This window comes from Eumetopias jubatus, unplaced genomic scaffold (assembly GCF_037043125.1).
Source record: "Eumetopias jubatus isolate StellerSeaLion01/CBP00866 unplaced genomic scaffold, mEumJub1_p1.0 scaffold_12, whole genome shotgun sequence".
Taxonomy (NCBI): Eukaryota; Metazoa; Chordata; class Mammalia; order Carnivora; family Otariidae; genus Eumetopias; species Eumetopias jubatus.
The window spans coordinates 45,378,471-45,400,013 of NW_028274818.1; the positions used below are offsets into that span (position 1 = coordinate 45,378,471).

Here is a 21,543-nt window from a genome sequence, read left to right on the forward strand (position 1 = left end):
ACAATAAAGGGTTTTTTTAAAACAAAAGAAAGCATGTTTAATGAGGCACAGCTGGCAAAACAATTCATTTAAATAATGGCATAATAATCACTTTGCCTGAGACTGGTCTTGGTCAGAAATCGACTAGTAAAATTGATTTTCACAAATTATTTGAATAATAAGCCAAAAATACTGCTTTCTATCCAGAAAAAAAGACTAAATAGGAATGACAGCAAATGATGAGGAGCAAGAGGAAAAGTTGCAAAGTTGATGCACCTTTGGAGAAATGGAAAATAAGCAAAAAACTTCATGGGTATTTAAGGAAGAAAGCTGAGTCTTAGGAGGAAAATGCCTTGCTATTAATACAAGTAAATTGGACCCTCTTCCAAAACACTCTAAATAGCTTTGTTAACTATTCTTATCCTTTCTAGACCCTTCTTCAAATAATGACCCCCACCCTATGCTCTTTCACTCAGTTAAAAAATACAAAAATGTGTGCATGCATACTATACCCCAGGCCTGTTGCTAAAAGCAATAGGAAATCAGCACTGGCCTGGCTTCTAGGAGTTTCTCATTTTAGGAGCCAGACAAGTAAACAATAAATGATGATAATAACGTGGTTGGTACTGTGATGGAAATAGAAACAGGGAGGAAAGAAGGAAGGACAGATGAATGCACAGATAGAAAGAAGGAAATCAGAGAAGTTTTCGTCTAGCCCTGACAAAGAAGGCTTTCCAGGGGAAATGACATGTAAGCCAACCCCTTCAGAAAATTGAACTAAGGAGCCCCAAGTGAGCTACTTGGCACAGGATTTATTTCTAAGGCAGAAGGAAGCAAAGGGCAGTAAAAATAGTGTTGTAATTACAGGATATATTCTTTGGAGAAAAACTAAGAAGACAAGAAATATAATTTCAAGAATATAATGTGTAATAGTCCATTTAGCCCTGATTGTTAGCTATTATAATATTTCAATTTCCATTCCCTTCTCTTCGGTTATGAAATTCACATTTCCAGGAACATCTTAATGAGACCATAGGAGACTTAGATTCTTGACCTGGTAAAAGGATAAATGGTATGAGCAGAGTACTACTGTATTCATCGAAAACCACCAAATATGGGGGTGCCTGTGTGGCTCAGTCAGTGGAGCATGTGATTCTTGATCTCAGGGATTGTGAGTTTGAGCCCCATGTTGGATGTAGAGATTACTTAAAGTAAAAAATCTTTTAAAAAATTAAAAAAAAAAAAAAACCCTCACCAAACATGGAACTAGAAGTCAGAAAAGAAACCAGAGATGGAAAAAGTTTAGACCACCTTCCGAGTCCAATAGCCACTCACTTATCTATGCTGGGAATTTCCCTATATTTCATCACAACCAAACTGAACCATAAACATCAATCAACCTACCTCAAAATTAATAACATTAGTGATATTTAGAACTTTCTGGCAATCCTAAGAACATCTGGCCTTCAAGGTATCTATAAAAGAAACAATGTAAGTTTTGCATTTGTTCAGCCAACCAGAATCCAATACTTCTTTTCCATTCTATTGTTGTTTATCCATCAACACACAAATGGGTAAATTGGTTTGTTTTAAAGACAAACACAGGGACACCTGGGTGGCTCAGTCATTAAGGGTCTGCCTTTGGCTCAGGTCATGATCCCAGGGTCCTGGGATCCAGCCCCTTGGGTTCCCTGCTCAGCAGGAAGCCTGCTTCTCCCTCTCCCACTCCCTCTGCTTGTGTTCCCTCTCTCGCTCTCTGTCAAAAAATTAATAAAATCTTTAAAAAAAAATAAAGACAAACACAAACTATGATGAGCTGCTTCTGCACAAAAGGTACAAAGCACAGTGCCTATACCGATGCAGTGATATCAGTGAGGCCAGCCGGGAAGCTGGGGTGTAGCCCCCATCACACACAGCACAGCACACACACACATACACACACAATACACATACGAAAAGTGACCCAACTGCAATACTGAATGCCCTTAATGAATGGTCTTGTTGCAAAATTCTGTGGTTCCTGACTAGGGCACACAGTGCCAGGAAGTACAGCTCATTCTGTGTATGTCAAGCTTCCTCTGACAAGAAAATGCTAGACAGATGCAAACTACCTATGGTCTTGGCAAGAATGACTCATTGGCATTGCCTAAAGGAGTCTACAGCTGTACTGGAAGGCTCTTGGTTCTCAAAACTTGAAAATATATCTTATCTGATGTCTTAATGAGCGGTGAAGAAAAGAAGAGGGGAGACCTTTAACTATTATCCTCCTCACAAGGGGCTGAAAAAGGAAAGGACAATGGTTAAGATGTGTTAAAAGATCGCCTCTAGTCTGATTAGCCATGTTCTCTGGAAGAGAGACACCTCAGGTTGGGCAAGAGTTGCCTTGAAGCGAGATGGAATGAGGTAAAATGATGTTCCTGGTTTACTTTCCAGTTGTTATTCCAACTGTCCTTGAAAGTTAGGAGAAAACAATTCCCAAAACTCTCCACTATTGATGGAATGGGCTAGCCTTGCAACCCAAGTCTTGTTTACAGGCAGTGGCTGTTTGGTTTTGGCTTGCTCCCTGGCCACCCACCCCCTGCCCAGTATCTAAGACAATGTTCTGGATATGGTAGACACTTAATAAAGGTTCTTTTGTTCCAAGTTTTGCCCATCTCATCTTGTAAGGTGTTATTTATCCCTGACATACCTGCACAAAACTAGAAGAAAAATTATTGTCATTAATCTAGGCAGTTGGGCAGTCCGGGCAGTCCTCTAATTTCTGTGGAAAGCTGGGGAAGGAACAGCAAGTACATATGAAGAGAAGTCTCAGTTCTTTTCTTTGCTGGTACTTGCATAGCCCATGCCCTGATCCCTGACAGGAAAGGGAACTCGGGAGGGAGTAGCCTGGTCTGAAAGTGGGTGTTATGATGTCATTGCTCCTCCCCAACTTCCTTCTCTTTCACCTTCCTTTTGGAGCCCCTTAAAATAGGAACATCCCCCTAACAGCCGGATGGTGGTCACTTGAAGCATAATTTGTGGTCTCCACAAGAAAACGCTAAAAAAATCAGGTCAAGTCAGGACGTCCCCCCCACAGCAATAGCCAATATAGGAATCCAACCAGCATAAGAAAATGCTAAAAGGAAAAAAAAAAAGGCTAAGTACTTAAAACATAAGGAGATGGTAATACATAAGTACCATGAATTTTCAATCCCACCCCTGCAACATACCCCACAAAATTATTCTCAGCTGTATTTTTGTACAAGCCAAAAAAAATTGACTTTGAAGAGCATTTTTACAGTACATAATTTACCACAGGAAAACCCATCTGGGTTAAGGCACAACTTCATGTTGAAAAGCAGAGAAAAGATTTAACTTCTGCATCTCAATTGCTACCTTAATTTCAATAAATCTACAGCAGTTCACTTCCCTCTCAGATAGATATTACAAAATTAAATATGCTGGTGTCAAGTTCAGTAAGAAGTGACTAAAACCTGAAATCCTGTGGGCCTGAATAAGGAATTGGATTAGATTTTTCTTATAGCAGCTAGTCAAATAATGAACAATAGGTGCTTAATAAGTACTTGCCAATTGAGAAGCCACATGGTACAGTAGGTTAGATGGAGCATGGGCTTTGGAGTCACACTGCCTGGGTTTGAAGTCTTGTATTAATCACCAGCTGTCTTCCCAGCCAGAATCCTCATCTATAAAATGGGGATGATAAAAATAATAGTGCCTACCTCTATGAGGATTAAATGAGTTAATACTGTGGTTTTGCAAGTATGGTCACCAGACCAGGAATATCAAAATCAGCATCACCAGAGAACATGTTAGAAATGCAAATTCTTAGGACCCAACCCAGACCTAATGATTCAGAAACTCTGGGGATAGAGCCCAACAATCTGTGTTTTAATAGGCTCTCCAGGGGATTCTGACACCCACAGAAGTTGAAGAATCACTGAGTTAATCCCTATAAAATAAATAGCACAGTTCCTTTTGCTCCTGTACTCATGGGAGCACCCAGGGAACCTTCACAGACTGTTAACTATTCTTACTGATCTATACAATGCTTCAAGGCAGCAGCTAGGTAACTCAAGTTTTTACAACACAGGGTTCCTACCCTCATCAAGCACAGCCTCCAAGATAGCTGACTGGCAAGGGAAACAGACTAAATAACTTTTAGAGGTATTGTTTACCTCTGGGATTTTAGAGCCATCTCTCAGTTAGAGGTAGAAGGTAATAATGGGGTTCAGAACACACTACCCCCAAATATGGCACCTCAGCATATTGAATTTTTAAGCTGAAGTAGTTTGAGAAAATGGCAGAAACTAAAAGGTCTCCCTGACCTTCTCCTACCCTAATCCCCTCATGTGAGAGGTGCCTTCCCTAGACCTAGAGGAAAGGAGCATCCTTACCTCCAAGACAGGGACACCAAGAAGAATCTAAAAACAGGCCTTCCCTGTTTCCCTCAGTTTACTACCTTTAGCTCATACTCCTTGGCCTATCAGGTCTTTCCACAGTTTACCATTCTTCATCAAACCTAGTATAAAAAAGCTCAGGTGAAATTGTTTCTTTAGGTCTTCATTCCATTATAAAGACTTATTACATATATATATACCCTTCATTCCATGTGTATTAGACAAATTTGTATACTTTTCTCCTGTTCATCTGTCTTTGTCAGTCTAATTTTCAGACCGAGCCAGAGACTCGGTCTGAGTCTGACTAAGAAGGTTGAGGAAAATTTTTTCCTCCCCTACAGTAGTCAGAAGGCGAGAACACAGGCAGAAGGGAAGAGAGATATCTCATCTTATTAGAGGAGATCATCTCCACACACATACTCAAGGTACAACTTGCCAGAGTGAGCTTTTATGTACAATTAGATAATGCAGTAGGAAAGATAAAGATAAAGGCTTACACTAGAAATGCAAAACTCAGTAAATAAATAAAATATTTCTCAGTTGTACTTCTATTAGATTTAAGGTCATTTTCAAAAAGGAAGTTGTGGTACCCTAGCTACAATATTATAAATGGTTTGATTTTATCATATAATTGCTAAGCACATTGTGGCCATACACTAATTTTAAACTGTTTTATTGAATACCACTTCAAACAACGATTTTGTATTATAAAAATCCTAACTCCCTACCAGAAATGTGACTTTAGAAAAAACAACGATTAAGTTGCTTAAAGAAAAACTCCTTACATTTGGGAGGAAGACCCTAGGCAGCCACCATTCTAACTTTGAAGGGATGCTGCTTTAAAATACAGATTTCTGGGCTTTCCTCCTCAGAAATTCTAATTTAGTAGGTCTGTGGTAAAGCCAGGGAATCTGAAATTTTAACAGCTTCTTCACCCCACCCTGACCCCATATTCATTCAGAGCAAGTGGTTGACAGATTCACTTTGAAAAACGTTGGGGCTCATGGATGGCTCAGTCAGTTGAATGTCCCACTCTTGGTTTCGGCTCAGGTCATGATCTCAGGGCTGTGAGATTGAGCCCCATGTGGAGCCTGGTGTTTCACTGAGCCCCGCATTGAGCCCCGTATTGAGCTCTGTGTCTGGCTTTACACTCAGCACGGAGTCTGCTTGAGATTCATTCCCCTCCTCCCTCTCCCTCCCCCTCTGTTCCTCTCCCTGCTCCCACTCTCTCTCTCTCAAATAAATAAAATCTTGAAAAATACTGTTAAGAATCTTCGTCTCTAGATAACCTTAAATGAGTAAGAGCTTCTGATGAAGCAAAGTTTTCAGAGAACTGAGGCTGATTCCTTTATATGTAATGAAAAGCTTTCTAAAATGTATTCTGCATTTCTCTATCATCTTACACATTGCATACAGTGTAGAATTTAACCTTGATGACTGAGATTTCTTTATTATTACCACTATGGCTGGTATCGGCTATAGTTGCAGAGAGCATTCAACACAGAGTTAGACTGAAACACTGGTTCCTTTTTTTTTTTTAAGATTTTATTCATTTGAGAGAGAGAGAATGAGAGATAGAGAGCACGAGAAGGAAGAGGGTCAGAGGAAGAAGCAGACTCCCTGCTGAGCAGGGAGCCCGATGTGGGACTCGATCCCAGGACTCCAGGATCATGACCTGAGCCGAAGGCAGTCGCTTAACCAACTGAGCCACCCAGGCGCCCTGAAACACTGGTTCCTAACGAGGCCCTGGAACTTGAAAATTTTCTGAAGATTAGCTAGCTTTTGAGTCTTTTCCCCGAGGGCAAGGTGGCCAATGTGCAGCTGCCAAACCTCAAGGGCAATGCAACGGGGTTGCAAAATGAACGTGTGCTTAAAAGACGGAAGCATCCTTTGTAAAACTGCTATTAGGGACAATTAGCTTTTCAACACCATTTAAATTTTATCTGTGGGTGTCCAGCACTATGGTAGGTTCTGTACTTTAACCGGTCTTCTCCATGGGAAAAATATATACATATTTGCTGCATAAATTACACTGTGAATAATATTTTTAATTTTTTTTTTAAAGATTTTTATTTATTTATCAGGGAGAGAGAGAGAGAGAGCACAAGCAGGGGAGTGCGCAGAGGGAGAAGCAGGTTCCTCGCTGAGCAAGGAGCCGGACCAGGGACTCAGTCCCAGGGCCCTGGGATCATGACCTGAGCTGAAGGCAGACGTTTAACCAACTGAGCCACCCAGGCGTCCCATACACTCTGAATAATATTTTTAAATACCTTGATGAGCTGGCAGTAAAAGAAGAAATATGTTATGGGTTGAATTGTGTTTCCCCCTCAAATTTGTATGTTGAAACTCTGATCCTTAGTATCTCAGAAAGTGCCCTTCTTTAGAAATAAAGTCATAGTAGATGTAGCTAGTTAAGATGAGGGCATTCTGGAATAGTTTGAGCTCCTAATCCAATATGACTGGTGTCCTTATAAAGAGGCGATATTTGGACACAGGCATGCCCAGAGGGACAATGCCATGTAAAGACGAAGGCAGAGATAGGAGTAATGTTTCTATAAGGCAAGGAGAAAAGCCTGGAACAGATACTCTCTCACAGCCCATAGAAGGAGCCAACCCTGCCAACACCATCTTGCTTCTAGAAATGTGAGACAAAAAATTTTTGGTGCTTAAGCTACCCGGTCAGTGGTAATTTGTTATAGTGGCCCTAGCAAACTAATACAAACTCCCAAAATGTAAGCCAAGCCTTGAAGCTAGCTTTCACTTTTGAAAAGTGAAGGCATCACAGACCCAGTGCCTTTACCACCTTAAGCTGATGACTGTGTGCTACCCTTTATGTAGTCTCCCAGGAAGCTGAGTACCAGAATCAAAGTCCCAATCCATATAAGGTGCTAAATTAAAGTGCAGAAACCACCCATATATAAATGGTTTTATACCATTACAAGGAAAATCGCCTGTCTCAAACCTTGGCACTGAGTAAAGGAGATAAATACTTCCCTTGAGAAATCATATTCACAAGCACATTCCCACAACTTTATAGCCTAAATGCACATTAACTGAGTGGTCCAAATATCTGGCAGTGCCCTCTATCATCTGGTAAGATGAAACACAAATCCTCTCTGGAGGAATTCACCTTCAACTGGTGAATTATGAACTTATGAGCTTATATGAAAAATCACAACGTACACCAGTTAATAAGGTACCATGAGAGAGAACAAGCAGAAGTAAGAAATAGCAGAATACAATCCACAAAGATTTCAGATATTGGAATTAGTAACACAGAATATAAAATATAGTCAGTTTAACATGTTTTTAAAATAGAAGAAATTGACAATGTGAGTAAAGAGCAAGAGATGATTTCAAATGACTGTTTAGATTAGAAAAAGAACAGAAATAATCACTAGAAACAGAAAAAATATGACAATTAAAAGCAAAACTCAATGAGTTTAGCAGGAAATTAAATATAGCTGAGAAGAGAGATCTATAGAAACTGTTTAGGAAGAAACAGAAAAAAAAGATGAAAAATATAAAAGGTTAAGGGATGAAGAAGATAGAATAAGAAATATAATATGTGTCTAATCAGATTTCCCAAAGGAGAAGAAACAGAACAAAGGAGAAAAAGAGATAATGGCTGAGAATTTTCTAAAATTGATTAAATAATAACCTACAGATTCAGGAAAACCAACAAATCTCAAGCATTCTAAATAAATACGAACTCCACAGTTTTGACACATTTTTGTGAAACTGGAGAATACCAGAGACAAAGAAAATATGTGTGTGTTTTTTTTAAAAGTGAGAAATACATCAAACTCCTTTCAAAAGAACAACAAATCTCTCAACTTCAATGAGGAAAGCAAAAAGACTGGAATAAAATATTCAATGTGGTTACAGAAAATGACTGTCACCCCAGATTTCATATGCGGTGAAATATCTTTTGTGAACAAGGATAAGATAGAGACATTTTCTGATAAACAAAAACTGGAAATTCTATAGGATACAGTTTAGGAAGAAGAAAGAAAGAAAGAGAGAGAGAGAGAGAGAGAGAGAAAGAAAGAAAGAAAGAAAGAAAGAAAGAAAGAAAGAAAGAAAGAAAGAAAGAAAGAAAGAGAAAGAAAGAAAGAAAGAAAGAAAGAAAAGAAAAGAAAAGAAAAAAAAGAAAAGAAAAGAAAAGAAAAGAAAGAAAGCAAGCAAGCAAGCAAGAGAAAATGCTCCCAGATGGAAGGTCTGAAATGCAAGAAGAAATTGTGAGCAAAGAGAGTGTAAAGATGTGTAAGATAAACATTAAAACTGCATAAAACAGCAATAAGAATATCTCGGAGGGTTAACATAAAAAGATATCATTAAAATTCATGTCAACGAGAGTCTATTCATGGTGGTGGTGGGGAATGTTATAGGAGTTAGCATTCTAACTTATTTGTATTTTTTTTAGAGAAAGTTAAGGATGTTGATTAATTTTTGAGAAGTTATGCAGGCTAACAAGACAGAAAACAGGATATACACATTTCTATTGCACAGTGGTAATAATCAATCTGCAAGAAGGCAAGCATGTAGAGAAAAAGGAAACAGAAAAGGTGGAATATACAGAAAACACAAAATATGAGGGATTTAAAACCAAACCATCATAGTAGATATCAGCAAACTAAATGCTCCTTTTAAAAGATTGTCAGAAGTTTTTATTAAATGAATAGTCTATGCAAGCCCTAAAAAAGGAAAATTAGTGTTGCTACATTAAAATCAGACAAAATAGGGCACCTGGGTGGCTCAGTCGTTAAGCATCTACCTTAGGCTCAGGTCATGATCCCAGAGTCCTGGGATCGAGCCCTGCGTCGGGCTCCCTGCTCGACGGGTAGCCTGCTTCTCCCTCTCCCACTCCCTCTGCTTGTGTTCCCTCTCTCGCTGTGTCTCTCTGTTGAAAAATAAATAAAATCTTAAAAAAATAAATAAATAAAATCAGACAAAATAGACTTGAAGGCAAACAGCATTCACAGAGATAAAATGGATCATTTCATAATAATAAACGATTCAATTCACAGGAAGATAAAGCAATTTTAAACAAGTATCCATCTAGTAACATGGATATGTTATAAAATATGTAACAAAATATAATTCAACAATTAATAGAAATGAAAAAGTCTACCATCATAGTGGCAGATTTTAATAGACCCCTCTTTGGTAAGGGATAAATTTAGCATAGTAAGAAACAATCAGGGGCGCCTGGGTGGCTCAGTCCGTAAGCATTTGCTTTCGGCTCAGGTCATGATCCCAGGGTCCTGGGATCGAGCCCCGCATTGGTCTCTCTGCTCAGCAGGAAGCCTGCTTCTCCCTCTCCCACTCCCCCTGCTTCTGTTCCCTCTCTTGCTGTCTCTATCTCTGTCAAATAAATAAATGAAAAATCTTAAAAAAAAAAAACCAATCAATCAGTAAACATAAAACAGACTGGAATGACACAAAGACACACTTAAGTTAATAGACACATACATATACAAGTACTCAAGGAGCTTTTAGGCTGCTGGCTCCCTCCTGCAGAAGACCCCATACAAGGCCATAAAGCAAGGTGCAACACATTTTAAAGGGTATCATACAGACCATATTTTTTGTCTACAATACAGTTAAGCTAGAAATCAATAATAAATACACAATATGTATTTGGAAATAAAAAAACACAATTCTAAGTAACTCATAAGTTAAAGAAAAAATAATAATGGAAATTAGAAAATATTTAAATCTGATAATGAAAATCACTGCAAAAATGATAATGAAAAATACTGCCCATCCAAACTTGTGGGATTAAGTTAAAATAATATGTAGAGGGAAATGTAAAGCATTTACGCTTTTATTAGAGCAGAAGAAAGGATGATGATTAGTGAGTATATTAGTTTTTCTACTGCTATGATAACAAATTACTCTAAAAGCCAATGACTTACAACCATGGTACATATCCTTTTTCATAGTTTTTGTGGGTCAGGAACTCAAAAGCGCTATGGCTGGGTGGTTCTGGCTTGAGGTGTTTCATGAGGTTGCAGTCACATGGTTGGCCAAAACTACAATCATCCGAAGGCTTGACTACAACAGAAGCATCCACATGGCTGGCATATTGGTGTTGGTTGTTACAGGAAGCCTCAGTTTCTCTCCACATGGCCCTCCATAGAGGGCTGCTGTGTGTTCTCACTAGATGGTGGCTAGCTCCTCCCAAGTGAACGAACCAAAAGAGAAAAAGCCAGGCAGAAGCTATTCTTTTTGTGACCTATTCTTGAAACTCAACATATTACTTCTGCCACCTTCTATTTGTAAGAAGTGTAAGAGTCACCAAATCTGGCCCATATTTAAGAGAAGGAAATTGGGTTTTCATTTTTCTGAAGGAAAAAGTGTCAAAGAATTTGCAAGCATTTTAAAACAATCACAATGAGCTAAGTATCTACCTAAAGAGATGAGGGGCAGGGGAACAAATGAACAAAATAAAGCCCGAGGAAATAGAAGAAAGGCAATTAGAAACATAACATCAGAAATTCACATAATAGAAAACAAATATGCAATAGTCTGCCAAATCCAAGTTTGGTTTCTGGAAAAAGATGACAAAACTGATGAACTTCCAGTGAAACTGACCAAGAAAAAAAAGAGAGGAGATACAGAATAACAATATTAGAAATAAAAAAGGAACAACTACAGACCCCACAGAGAATATAGGGGGAATCATGAATATATTCTTAGTAAGAGATATCATGCATAACTACATGCCACTGAATTTTAAAACATAAATAAAATGGATAAAAACGGAATAATCCTGTAACAGTTTAAAAATCTAAGTCAGTAATTTAAAATTTTCCCTCAAAAAGGGCACCAATCTAAGATGGGTTTACAGACAAGCTCCATCAAATAGCAAAAATACAAGTGTTACACAAACTATTCCAGATTATAGAAAAGGAAAAAAAGAGGAGAGGGGGAAAACTCTATCATAATTCCTTTTATGAACAAGAACAACCCTGATGGCAAAATCTAAAAATGTCATTGCAAAATTATAGGCCAAATGCACTCAACATGGATGTGAACATTCCCTGAGATACTAGCAAACCAAATCAGAATTACACTTCTATAAACCAGCAACAAATAGAAAGTGTTCACAGCAGCACTGTTCGGAATAAATAATGGAAACAACCCACATGCCTATCAACAGGAAAATGGGTATTAGAAATTAGAGTATATTAATATAATGGAATATATATTTTACAATGAAATTCAATGAAATACAGCTGTAAGCAATAACACTGGTGAATCACTGGAGTAAAAGATTGAAAATGGAGGTCATGAACGAAGGCATGTAAATACAATTCCACAGGATAAAGTCTAAAAACATGCTGAATGATTAAACACTCATGATAAAGCTATAAAGAAAAGCAAAATACAAAATCCAGGATGGTGTTCTCTCAAAGGGAAAAGAAGGCAGTGGATGTGGGAGAGGCACATAAGAAATAACACAGGTGAGAGTAATGTTCTTTAAAACTTGTATATACTTCATAAGCATTCTTTTATAACTACTCAATATTTAATTTTTAAAAACTCAAAACAACCTAATAGAATGAACAACAGACAGCTCCTAGCATGGCTCTCTTCCATCTTACATGTTCTAAATTTGTTCACAGTGCGAGAAGGACAGCGGCTCACCATTCCATGACAAGAGGTGAGACTTTTCTCCAAAACCCCTGAATGTTGATTTTTTAAAAGAAATCTGGGAATATATGCCAAATGGAGATCTTTCATAACATTGACTATACAACCATATATTAAAACAGCCATCTCATTTGCTGTATCATTTCAATCTTACCATAGTCTATCCAGAAGTAAAAAAACACACACACACACACAAACAAAAAACCTGAAAGTTTGTCAAGCTTTGCCAAAGTCGGTCATAGCAACATCAAAAACTGTCCAGTAATTTTGGAATTTACCCAATCAAAATAACAGACAAATAACTTTACTTGAATTGATTTCAACTCTCTGCTTGTTTAATCTTTATTATTGTTCCAAGTTGTCACCCTTAACTACCACAAGAACACAACTTTCAGACCTCCCTCCCAAAATAACTACTTGGTTCTTTGGAAGTAGGAAGTGGGAGGGGTGGCAAGAATCAACGGTTTCACTGAAGTGATAACTGGGCTGGACAGGCCCAAAAGAAGCATTCAACAGTAGTTTCACGACAACATAGCTTTAGGCAACAAATGAACGGAAGGCTACATTTGTAGGTACTCTGTGGTGATGAATGCTGAATGACTGCGAGAAAATACTTCTGTTGATTCTCGTCTCCGATGTAAACCCGTTCTTTCAGTATCAACTCTTAAACTGTTTTGAGAGCTTTGAGTAATTTAAGTATATCTGTAAGTATAAATAATATGAATAAAACCTGTCTGGATCTATTATTTTGGCTCTTCACTTCAGCTTTATTCGGGTACAACTGACATATAAAATTATAAGATGTGTAAAACGTATATCCTGGTGATTATATATATATATATAATGACTATATACATTATATATATAATGAAATCATATATGTATATATATAATGATTACATATATAATGAAAAGATTCACCCATCTAGTTAATTAACACATCTATCACTTCATGTATTTACCTTTTGGTGGGTGGGAGGTAGATTAGAACACTTAAAATTCTATTTTTTTTTTTAGCAAATTTCAATGATACGATACAGTGCTGTCAACTACAGTCACCATGTTTTACATTAGATCCTCAGACCTTATTCATCTGACAGCTGAAAGTTTGTACACTTTTACTAACCTCTCCCTATTTCCTCGACGCCCCCATCCCCAGTAACCACTCTTTTACTCTTTTCTGTGAGTTTGGCTTTTTTTTTTTTTTTAGTGATGCCATGTGGTATTTGTCTTCCCTGTCTGGCTAATTTTAGATCTATTATTTTTAGACTATTCCAACACAAGTCTTCACAAGCACCATAATTTTCCTTTACAAATCAGTTTTTATTAAACTGTATAAAACCATATGTAGCTTGCATTTTACCATACACAAAATTTAACCAATAAACAAGCTACATTATCAGATATTTTATCTTCAGAGCATACCTAGACTAAAAGATACAGCCATGTTTAGCAGGTGGGCAAAATACTGAGTTAAATTCAAGATAGTATTGCTCTTTTTCCACCATCTTGGAGTCTGTGGAGGCCTGCTGGGAACAGGACTCCTACAACACCAAATAATGTCTGGAAGGCTGTGGTCCAAGGCCATTTTTGCTGGCTATAAGCGGGGTCTCCGGAACCAGAGGGAGCACATAGCTCTTCTTAAAACCGAAGCTGTTTATGCTCGAGATCAAACGGAATTCTATCTAGGCAAGAGATGTGCTTATGTGTACAAAGCAAAGAACAATACAGTGACTCCTGGTGGCAAACCAAACAAAACCAGAATAATCTGGGGAAAAGTAACTCGTGCTCATGGAAACAGTGGCATGGTTCGTGCCAAATTCCAAAGCAACCTTCCTGCTAAAGTCATTGGCCACAGAATCCGTGTGATGCTGTACCCCTCAAGGATTTAAATTTAATGAAAAGTAAATAAAGGTGTAGATTTGTTCTCTTGTAAAAAAAAAAAAAGATAGTATTGCTTATCAAGAAACCAGACATAACCCAGGTCTCAGATGACCTTCAGTGAACAGCTCTGAGTTTGCTTCAATTCGGGTCATGCAAATATATCACAAAAGTAGTCTGATTTAATAGTATTGTGTTTTAAGTGACCAAGAGATTAAAGAGTCTTCTAAAAAGTAGTCCTGAAAGATGATAAATTACAAGGACTAGGTGTCAGGACAACTAGTCCTCTACCACGAACCGGCTATGACCTTGGGCATGTGAGTCACTATTTGAGCCTTTATCATAAATGAACCCTGAGGGCTTGGAATAGGTGACCACTAAAGGTCCCTTCCAAAGTTAACTTTTTATGAACAGTAAACAAGGGTTGGAAAGGAAGTGATGACTCCTTAAGAGAAAATGGCATATTCACAAAGGGACAGAGAGAAATGTTTATAACTTGTAGAGCATTAACTGTGTGAGGCAAAGAGCACATGCTAAAATCAAGGAGAATATAGTCTCCAAGCAGAGAGAATCCTTGTAAAGAATTTTGTCTGGGACAGTCCTATGAAAACTGGAAACTGATATCTAGTGACTGATTAAACAGTAATTTGGCAAGCATTTTTCTTTACAGTGCATAGAGGTTTTCGTGCATTGCAACAATAGTACACTGCAGAATGCTTTTTGAAGTAAAAGCATGCAAAGAGATGTTTATAAAAACTGTACTTTTATTTATGTATGTCCAGTGGAACATTCTTTTGTAATAAAACATCCAAAAGAGCCCAAGCATAGTTAGAATTTTCTGACTCATAGATAGGTGTGTCTATGAATACAAGCACGTGCCACAAATTCATAAGTATGTCTTCAGATATGATAACATAAAACACATTGTATATTTTCAGTTCAACTTCACTGATGCTCACATTAGATCACTCAGTCCCTCAAGTAATGAATGTGTTTCACAGGTGATGGTGGGCTGAGGAGATACTGCTTCACGTAGAAGTTAGTGAAAACAGATCTGAAATCTACTGGTGAGCACTGGAGAGCATAACACATCATGTTCAAAGAAACATACACCAAAAAGGGTTTGCTCTAGCTACTTGAATCAGAAGATCCTTTTCTGTTTTAAAAATCAGTTTAATTCAGCAACATTTACTGAACACTTAAAATGTGCAAATGTCAAAACCAAATCTAATAAAGGCGTTTGATTTGACATGGGATTTCTGGGAGAAGAGCTCAAAGCATACAACCCTGAGTTTAATCACTGTGACAGCTTCACATTCAGCCTGACTCACTCTATCACAGGCACCCTTGGATGTCATCATTGTCATAAGTGATTGAACAGCCCAACTCAAAACAGAGGTTCGCAGAGCCTCTTGACATAATTTTGTTCTTCTCTCCAAAATCCTCTGGGCCCTTCTTTTATACTATCTTTTCGACCCATGTGCCCTCCTTGCTTCCCAGATATTTTACTGTCCCCTCTTCCTTAGCGTTCATGACGATGGGGACACTGGCATTTGCTCAGTGGCAGAGTCCTGGCTGTCCTTCAAGCTAGCACAGGACCATCCAACACAGCATGGTCATCATTCCACCTTCCGACCAGAATCACCATGCATCCAGCGGTGGCTGTCTTCTGGCATCTGACTCTTTTGTTCCTCAAACCCTTTAGGCTCTGTATTGACAAATCTCTTTACTCACTCATGCCAATGTGTTTATAAAGTAGGCCAGGCCACATATACTATGATCATCTCTCAAACTGCACTTCAATTCTGAAATCAGCTTTACTTTAAGCAGTAAGTTATTAATTCACAAATGTCCTTGAGCCAGTTTATGAAACACAAGATACTTGTCTGAGCGCTGCAGGGGGATACAAAGGGTGACATACAATTTCCCTTGAGGGACTTGAAATAGAGGAAGAGAAACAGGACAAGTAGACATGAAAATGAATAATGTAAGGCAGACCGTGGAGAGTTTCCCATCGGTGGGACAGATAACGGCAGGGGTCAGACTGAAGCTGGGTCTTAAAGGAGCAAGAGAGAATCTGAACAGGTGGAAGGGAGGAGTGGGTATTGGAGGTGTATGCAAAGCTGAAGGTGTCCAAGTAACACTCCTATTCAAAGGCAGGAGGAGTAGGACATCAAGATTGGGAGAAAGAAGGCTTGTGCTTGAGAATACAGTAGATCAGGCACAGCCAATCTCCTTGGAATGAAATGTTTCATCTTTGTGACAACGGCGGTGCCACCGAAGGATTTTAATAAAAAACTGTGCTTACAGATGATTTATCTGACTGTTACATGTAGAAGGAAGTGGCAGTAATTGGAAAAAAATCAGATCAACTAAAAGCCTCTGGGAATGTTTTTTATATGAGTTCCAAAGCAGGTTGGTAGCAGCAAACTTGAAATAAAATACAGAAGAGACACTGGCAATTAAAGAGGTATCCATATGCAGAGGGTGAGTCAGAGAGCCTAACAGTCACTGAGTTTCACAAAGGTTTTATATTCCTGACGAGCATGCTGCTTTAAAGGTTCAACAGTAAAATCAGAGATCCGTGTAGTGAGTAAGCTGGCACTTACCTAACATAAAAGCACCGACCCATTTTCCTTAAATGTTCGCAGATTTTATATACAAACATCTTTAAGCTGTACCAACATACGTGTTCCATGCTTTTTCACACATGAGCGTATTTGTAACTACCAAAGGATGGAGAATAGAGAGATTGACAGAGCCTTTACCTGGCACTAGGCCCTTGGACAATTGCTGGGAATGGGGACTCATAGAAAAAAAGACAATTTGCGTTTGAGGGGCTCGCAAACTACAGCCTTCCTACAAAGCCAGCCACAGCTTAATGACGGCCTGCAGGCTGCTGACTTCCCACTCGGGTCTCCCCTCCAGAGGGTCCTCCCGTCTCCAGCCCTGTCCATGCGTCCGTCTATGAGACTTCCTCACCTGGATGTTCATGGACTTCTCCAACTCAGTGTCTACGACACTGACCACATTCATCATCTGTCCTTGGCACCTGCTTCTCTTCAGGCAAGGTTCCTGTCTCAGAGAATGGCAGCAGGTGGGAATCCTCCCACTGCCTCACTCTCCACACTGTCTAACCTCAAGTTCTATTCATTCTACTTCCTGGATCTCTCTCTTATCCGGTCACCTCTCACCATCCCCATGATCAGCTCTCTCGTGCAGGCTCCCACCATCCGGTGCTTACCAAAGCTTTCTAAGTGGCCTACTGGCATCCCAGCATGCTACCCTCCCATCCTTTGCCCACACGGCAGCCAGTGTGACTTTTCTAAAATGAATATATGACTGAGTCGCTTCTCTGCTTAAAACCTTTTAATAGTTTCCTGTTGCTGTTAGAATAAAGTGCAAATCCCTTAATATCCATTGCAAAGCCCTTTATAGCCTGGATCCTGCCCATCTCCCCATCCCCACTTGGCTCCTCTCTCCTCACTAAGCACCAGCCACACAAAATTCTTTCAGTTTCCCTAATGATCCATGTTCTATCTTCCTGGCCCCCACACATTCTATTCTTCCTGCCAGAAACACTTTCTCCCCATCCTGCAAATTCCTATGCCAAGGAATGTTTACCCTGAGCTGAAAAGACAGACTTGTGTTGATAATGATCATTATTCCATGTTGCATATGTACAACTCTATATTTTTTAAAGAGTTTTAACTAGCCTATCCCTATAACTACAATGACCAGATTTTTCAAACTAAAATTCTAAAGAATAAGACTGAATTTTGGACAACAGGACTATCTTGGAATACCTTGGCATTACATAACTCCCATTTTATAGCAGTGGACATTTAGAACCCTGGCCTTCCCTCACTGGAGACAAGGGATTGCAGTGTGATTCCAAAAGGACAGAGGACAGCAGTTGCTGTAGACACATATCATGTAATGGGCTTGACATTTAGTCCAGAGTCTTGGAGTAGGATGGTCTGCTCAAGAATAATTGTGGAATTTTTGTATGCCTGCTCAAAGAAGAGGTGCCAAAAACAAACACACACACACACACACACACACACACACACACACACACACACACGCTCACACATACCTTTACATACCTAATCTTTGAGGTGCCCAGAAGCAGCTCCCTCTCTTGAAGGAAGAAGGAGCAGAAAGCCTTCTACTTGCCTTAACCTGCCCTAGGACGTAGCCTTATTGTCCAAGAACAGAGTGCAACCAGGCCCTTTGTTGGGGTTAAATAGTAAACAAACACACCCCATAAGGAGGAACAGAAGTGGTTCTGGATTCAGAAAGAATTAGACATGTATAACTGGACCAATTTGAACCCACAACTCCTGGGGCAAGTGGGCCGGGTTGTGGTGGGATTTGAGCACGAAGAGAGGTGTCCTAGGAACCCGAGTGACAGACATCCTTGGTGGAACTTACCACAAAGGCAAGGAAATAATCTTCCCTCAAAGATTCCTAGAGGGCATCACGTTAAGTAAAATATGTCAGAGAAAGACAAATACTGTATGATCTCACTTACATTTGGAATCTAAAAAAAAAAACCAAAACCCTAAAAACCTCAATGTCATCAAAACAGGGATTGGATTGGTAGCTGCTAGGCTACAATACACAAGGCAGAAGGTGGGGAGTGGGGATATGGGGTGAAGGTGGTCAAAGGTATAAACTTCCAGTTATAAAATAAATAAATCTGGGCTGTCACATATAGCATGGTGATGACAGTTAACAATACTGTATTGCACATTTGAAAGTCACCAAGAGAGTAGATCTTGAAGGTTCTCATCATGAGAAAAAAACTGTGATTCTGCCAGGTGATGGATATTAACTAAACTTACTGTGGTGACCATTGTACGATATATACATACATCAAATTAGTATGTGACACAGCTGCAACTGATACAATTATACCTCAATAAAACTGAAAAGACAAGAAGACCCCCGAGGACTTGTGAGTGGACAGGATCTAGTGGCCCGGCATCAGCTGCTGGAATATGCTAGTTCTCAACAGACGTATGTTGTGGCTTGAGGGCCAGTGGAGCAGCAACAACAGGCTGACAGCCCTACTCTGTTTTCCTGAGCCCTAATTTTACATCTATTTCTAGACTCTTCTAGTAATTATGGGAAAGAAAATCATGGTTCGCTATTCTCAAACCTCTTACAGGTTTACTCAAGATCATACAATGAATACCGGGTAGAGGTAGAAACAACAAAGGTGAGTCAGTAAAGACGGGTGGTACATTGTGCTGTCAAAAACACAGAAAAACAGGCCAGAAGGGAAGGACCCATAGCAGTCAAGGACTGTTCCCTACAATGTTTTGACGGTCTCTGGTTCTGCCTGGAGCTACTGGAAGTTACGCCACATCCCATCAAGTCTGCATAAAGCTGCAGTGAAGAAAAGTGGTTTCTGGATAGAGGAACGTGATGGAAAATGAGAGCAACGGGACCAGACCTCATTATCTTAGTGCTTTTGATAACACTGGAGAGCGGAGTTAGGTTTTGAATTGACTGAAATCTTCCATAAATGGAATCTGAATGCAGGCTACATTAACATCCAGAAACTCCCCCAGGGAATTTCCTATTATGTACATGGTAGGGAGAATGAAGCAAGTCCCATCTGGCTAGGCAGAGAACATTCTCTGCTTAAGGAAACTTCATGGTTTTTGTGTTTAGTGCCAACTGCATGTTCATACTAGACCCAGGCCCTGCACACAGAGGTCTAAGTGTACTGAAGAATGAGCTAGACGGAACAGGCAATGCTGGGCAATTTTTTGTCTCTAGAACATCCAAACCACAAAGCAAGATATTAATAAGAGTATCGCTTTTATAAAGTCCCTAACTTGTTATGAGCCAATATTATGACGCACGTTACTCAGAGTTGCTATAGCAAAATACAGTGACATTATATTTTCTCATTAGCTTCCTATCAATACACAAGCTAAAATCAAGAACAGACCAACACACATCACTTAGTGACTCCTGCTCTTTGGGACTGACATTCTCAGAACTTTAAAGATACAATGACATTAGCCTTATCACAAAAAAAAAGGCACTGATGGGGAAGGTGACTCACCTCACGTCACCTGCTCAAAGAGGCCTCCTCTGACAAGCCTAAAGTACTGAACTCCCATTCTTCACCATGTACTCACCTCTAGTTACACCTCGACACGTTAATTTTGAGAACTATCAAGTTATCTTGTGTTGTCCCTCGTCTCTGAATACAGACCCCGAGACAGGGACTTTGCATGGTTCATTACTCTGTTCCTAATACCTGCCGAGGCTGGCACAGAATAATCCCTCAATGATACCTGACTAACGACTGCCTTTCCAGCTGCCAAAGAACAAAAAGAGCTTAATCATCTGTAACTGAAGACTCCGTGGATTCCAGAAAAACCAGCATTCACATCAATTCATCAATGAGTTGCGTTTCATTGCAATATTGCAATGAAAAGTCTTTTCCGTTATAGACCTGATGGTACCTAGAGTCCGTACCTAGAGACAAAGAGAAGCAACATCACTCCAGGTGTGGCCAGGGACCAGCAGCATCTGCATCGCCGGGCAGCTTGTCAGAAAATCGGGGCTCCACCAGAGAGCCAGCGAATTAGAATATCTGAGCTTGGAGCCACTAAAAAAATCTGTGTTCAAGAAGTTCGCCCAGTGATTGTAGGTACCATAAAATTTTGCACAAGTTATTCGGAAATAAAGGTGAGAAAAAAAAAAAAAAAGAAACGTTGTAAGGACTAAAATCACCAGGGACAGCTGGAACATTCTTGGTGTTCAATAAGAAACCTCAAAAGAAAGGAAGAGGGTGAATGATACACAAAATTATATGCATGCGTTTGGCTCACACGTGCCACGGGATAAGGCCCCCGCACTCCGTTTCGCGGAGGCTTCCCAGACCTAACCAAAGAACCGGCGGCGGCATGACCGCGCTGGGGCGGACCAACCCCTGCGTCACGTGACTTCCCCTCCTTCCGGGGGGCGGCACGCTCCAGGAACCGTTCTTCCGGCGACTGACCAGGGTCCCCTGAGCCAAAGCAGCGTCGCGGGGCATGTGAGGGCGCCGTGTCCTACCGTGATTTAGGTGTCTGATGCAGTCACTCAGGAGAGCGCCGAACTTCTTCTGGTCCGCGGCGTCGTGGAAGCAGAAGTAGCCGTGTCTGAGGAACGGCTGCCACAGGTACACCGGGAATTCCTTGGGCAAGACCACGAAGGGCTGAGCGTTCTCCTTCTCACTGGAGGCTAACGGAATGTGGAAAACACGAAGACATTTTAAAACGTGCATCTTTTATTTAAAATACTTATTTCGGGCCGTGAAGGCAGCTCTCTGGGGCGGGCCATGGGACAGAAAGGTGACATGAGATGTCGTCCCAGGATGGCAGGAAATGGCAGTTCAGGCTCCTCTCACTCCCTCCACAGGTAACTGTCTCACTCCAGCAGGTGGCTTCGCCCCCTCCCTGACAGGGACAGCCAAGGCCACCAGACATCGTCTTTCTCAACTTCCTCCTATCAAGGATCCGCAGAGTCTGGGTGGCCCCGCTGGCCCTCTTGAGGCTCACAGGTCGGCCTGCGCAGCCACTCACCCTCCCGTCCCCACAGGCGCCCATTCCAC

The 21,543-nt window shown here is 40.1% G+C and overlaps 1 protein-coding gene and 1 pseudogene across 1 annotated transcript in view; one reads left to right on the forward strand and one right to left on the reverse strand.

The window, feature by feature from the left end:
• The window catches only part of NIBAN1 (niban apoptosis regulator 1), a 148,922-nt gene that overhangs the window by 53,947 nt on the left and 73,432 nt on the right, over positions 1–21,543 (reverse strand). The window contains exon 5 of the mRNA XM_028121575.2: positions 21,006–21,173. Within this exon, the coding sequence (XP_027977376.1) occupies positions 21,006–21,173 (168 nt within the window). The remainder of the gene's footprint in view (positions 1–21,005; positions 21,174–21,543) is intronic.
• Positions 13,597–13,979, forward strand: LOC114222900 (large ribosomal subunit protein eL33 pseudogene; annotated as a pseudogene).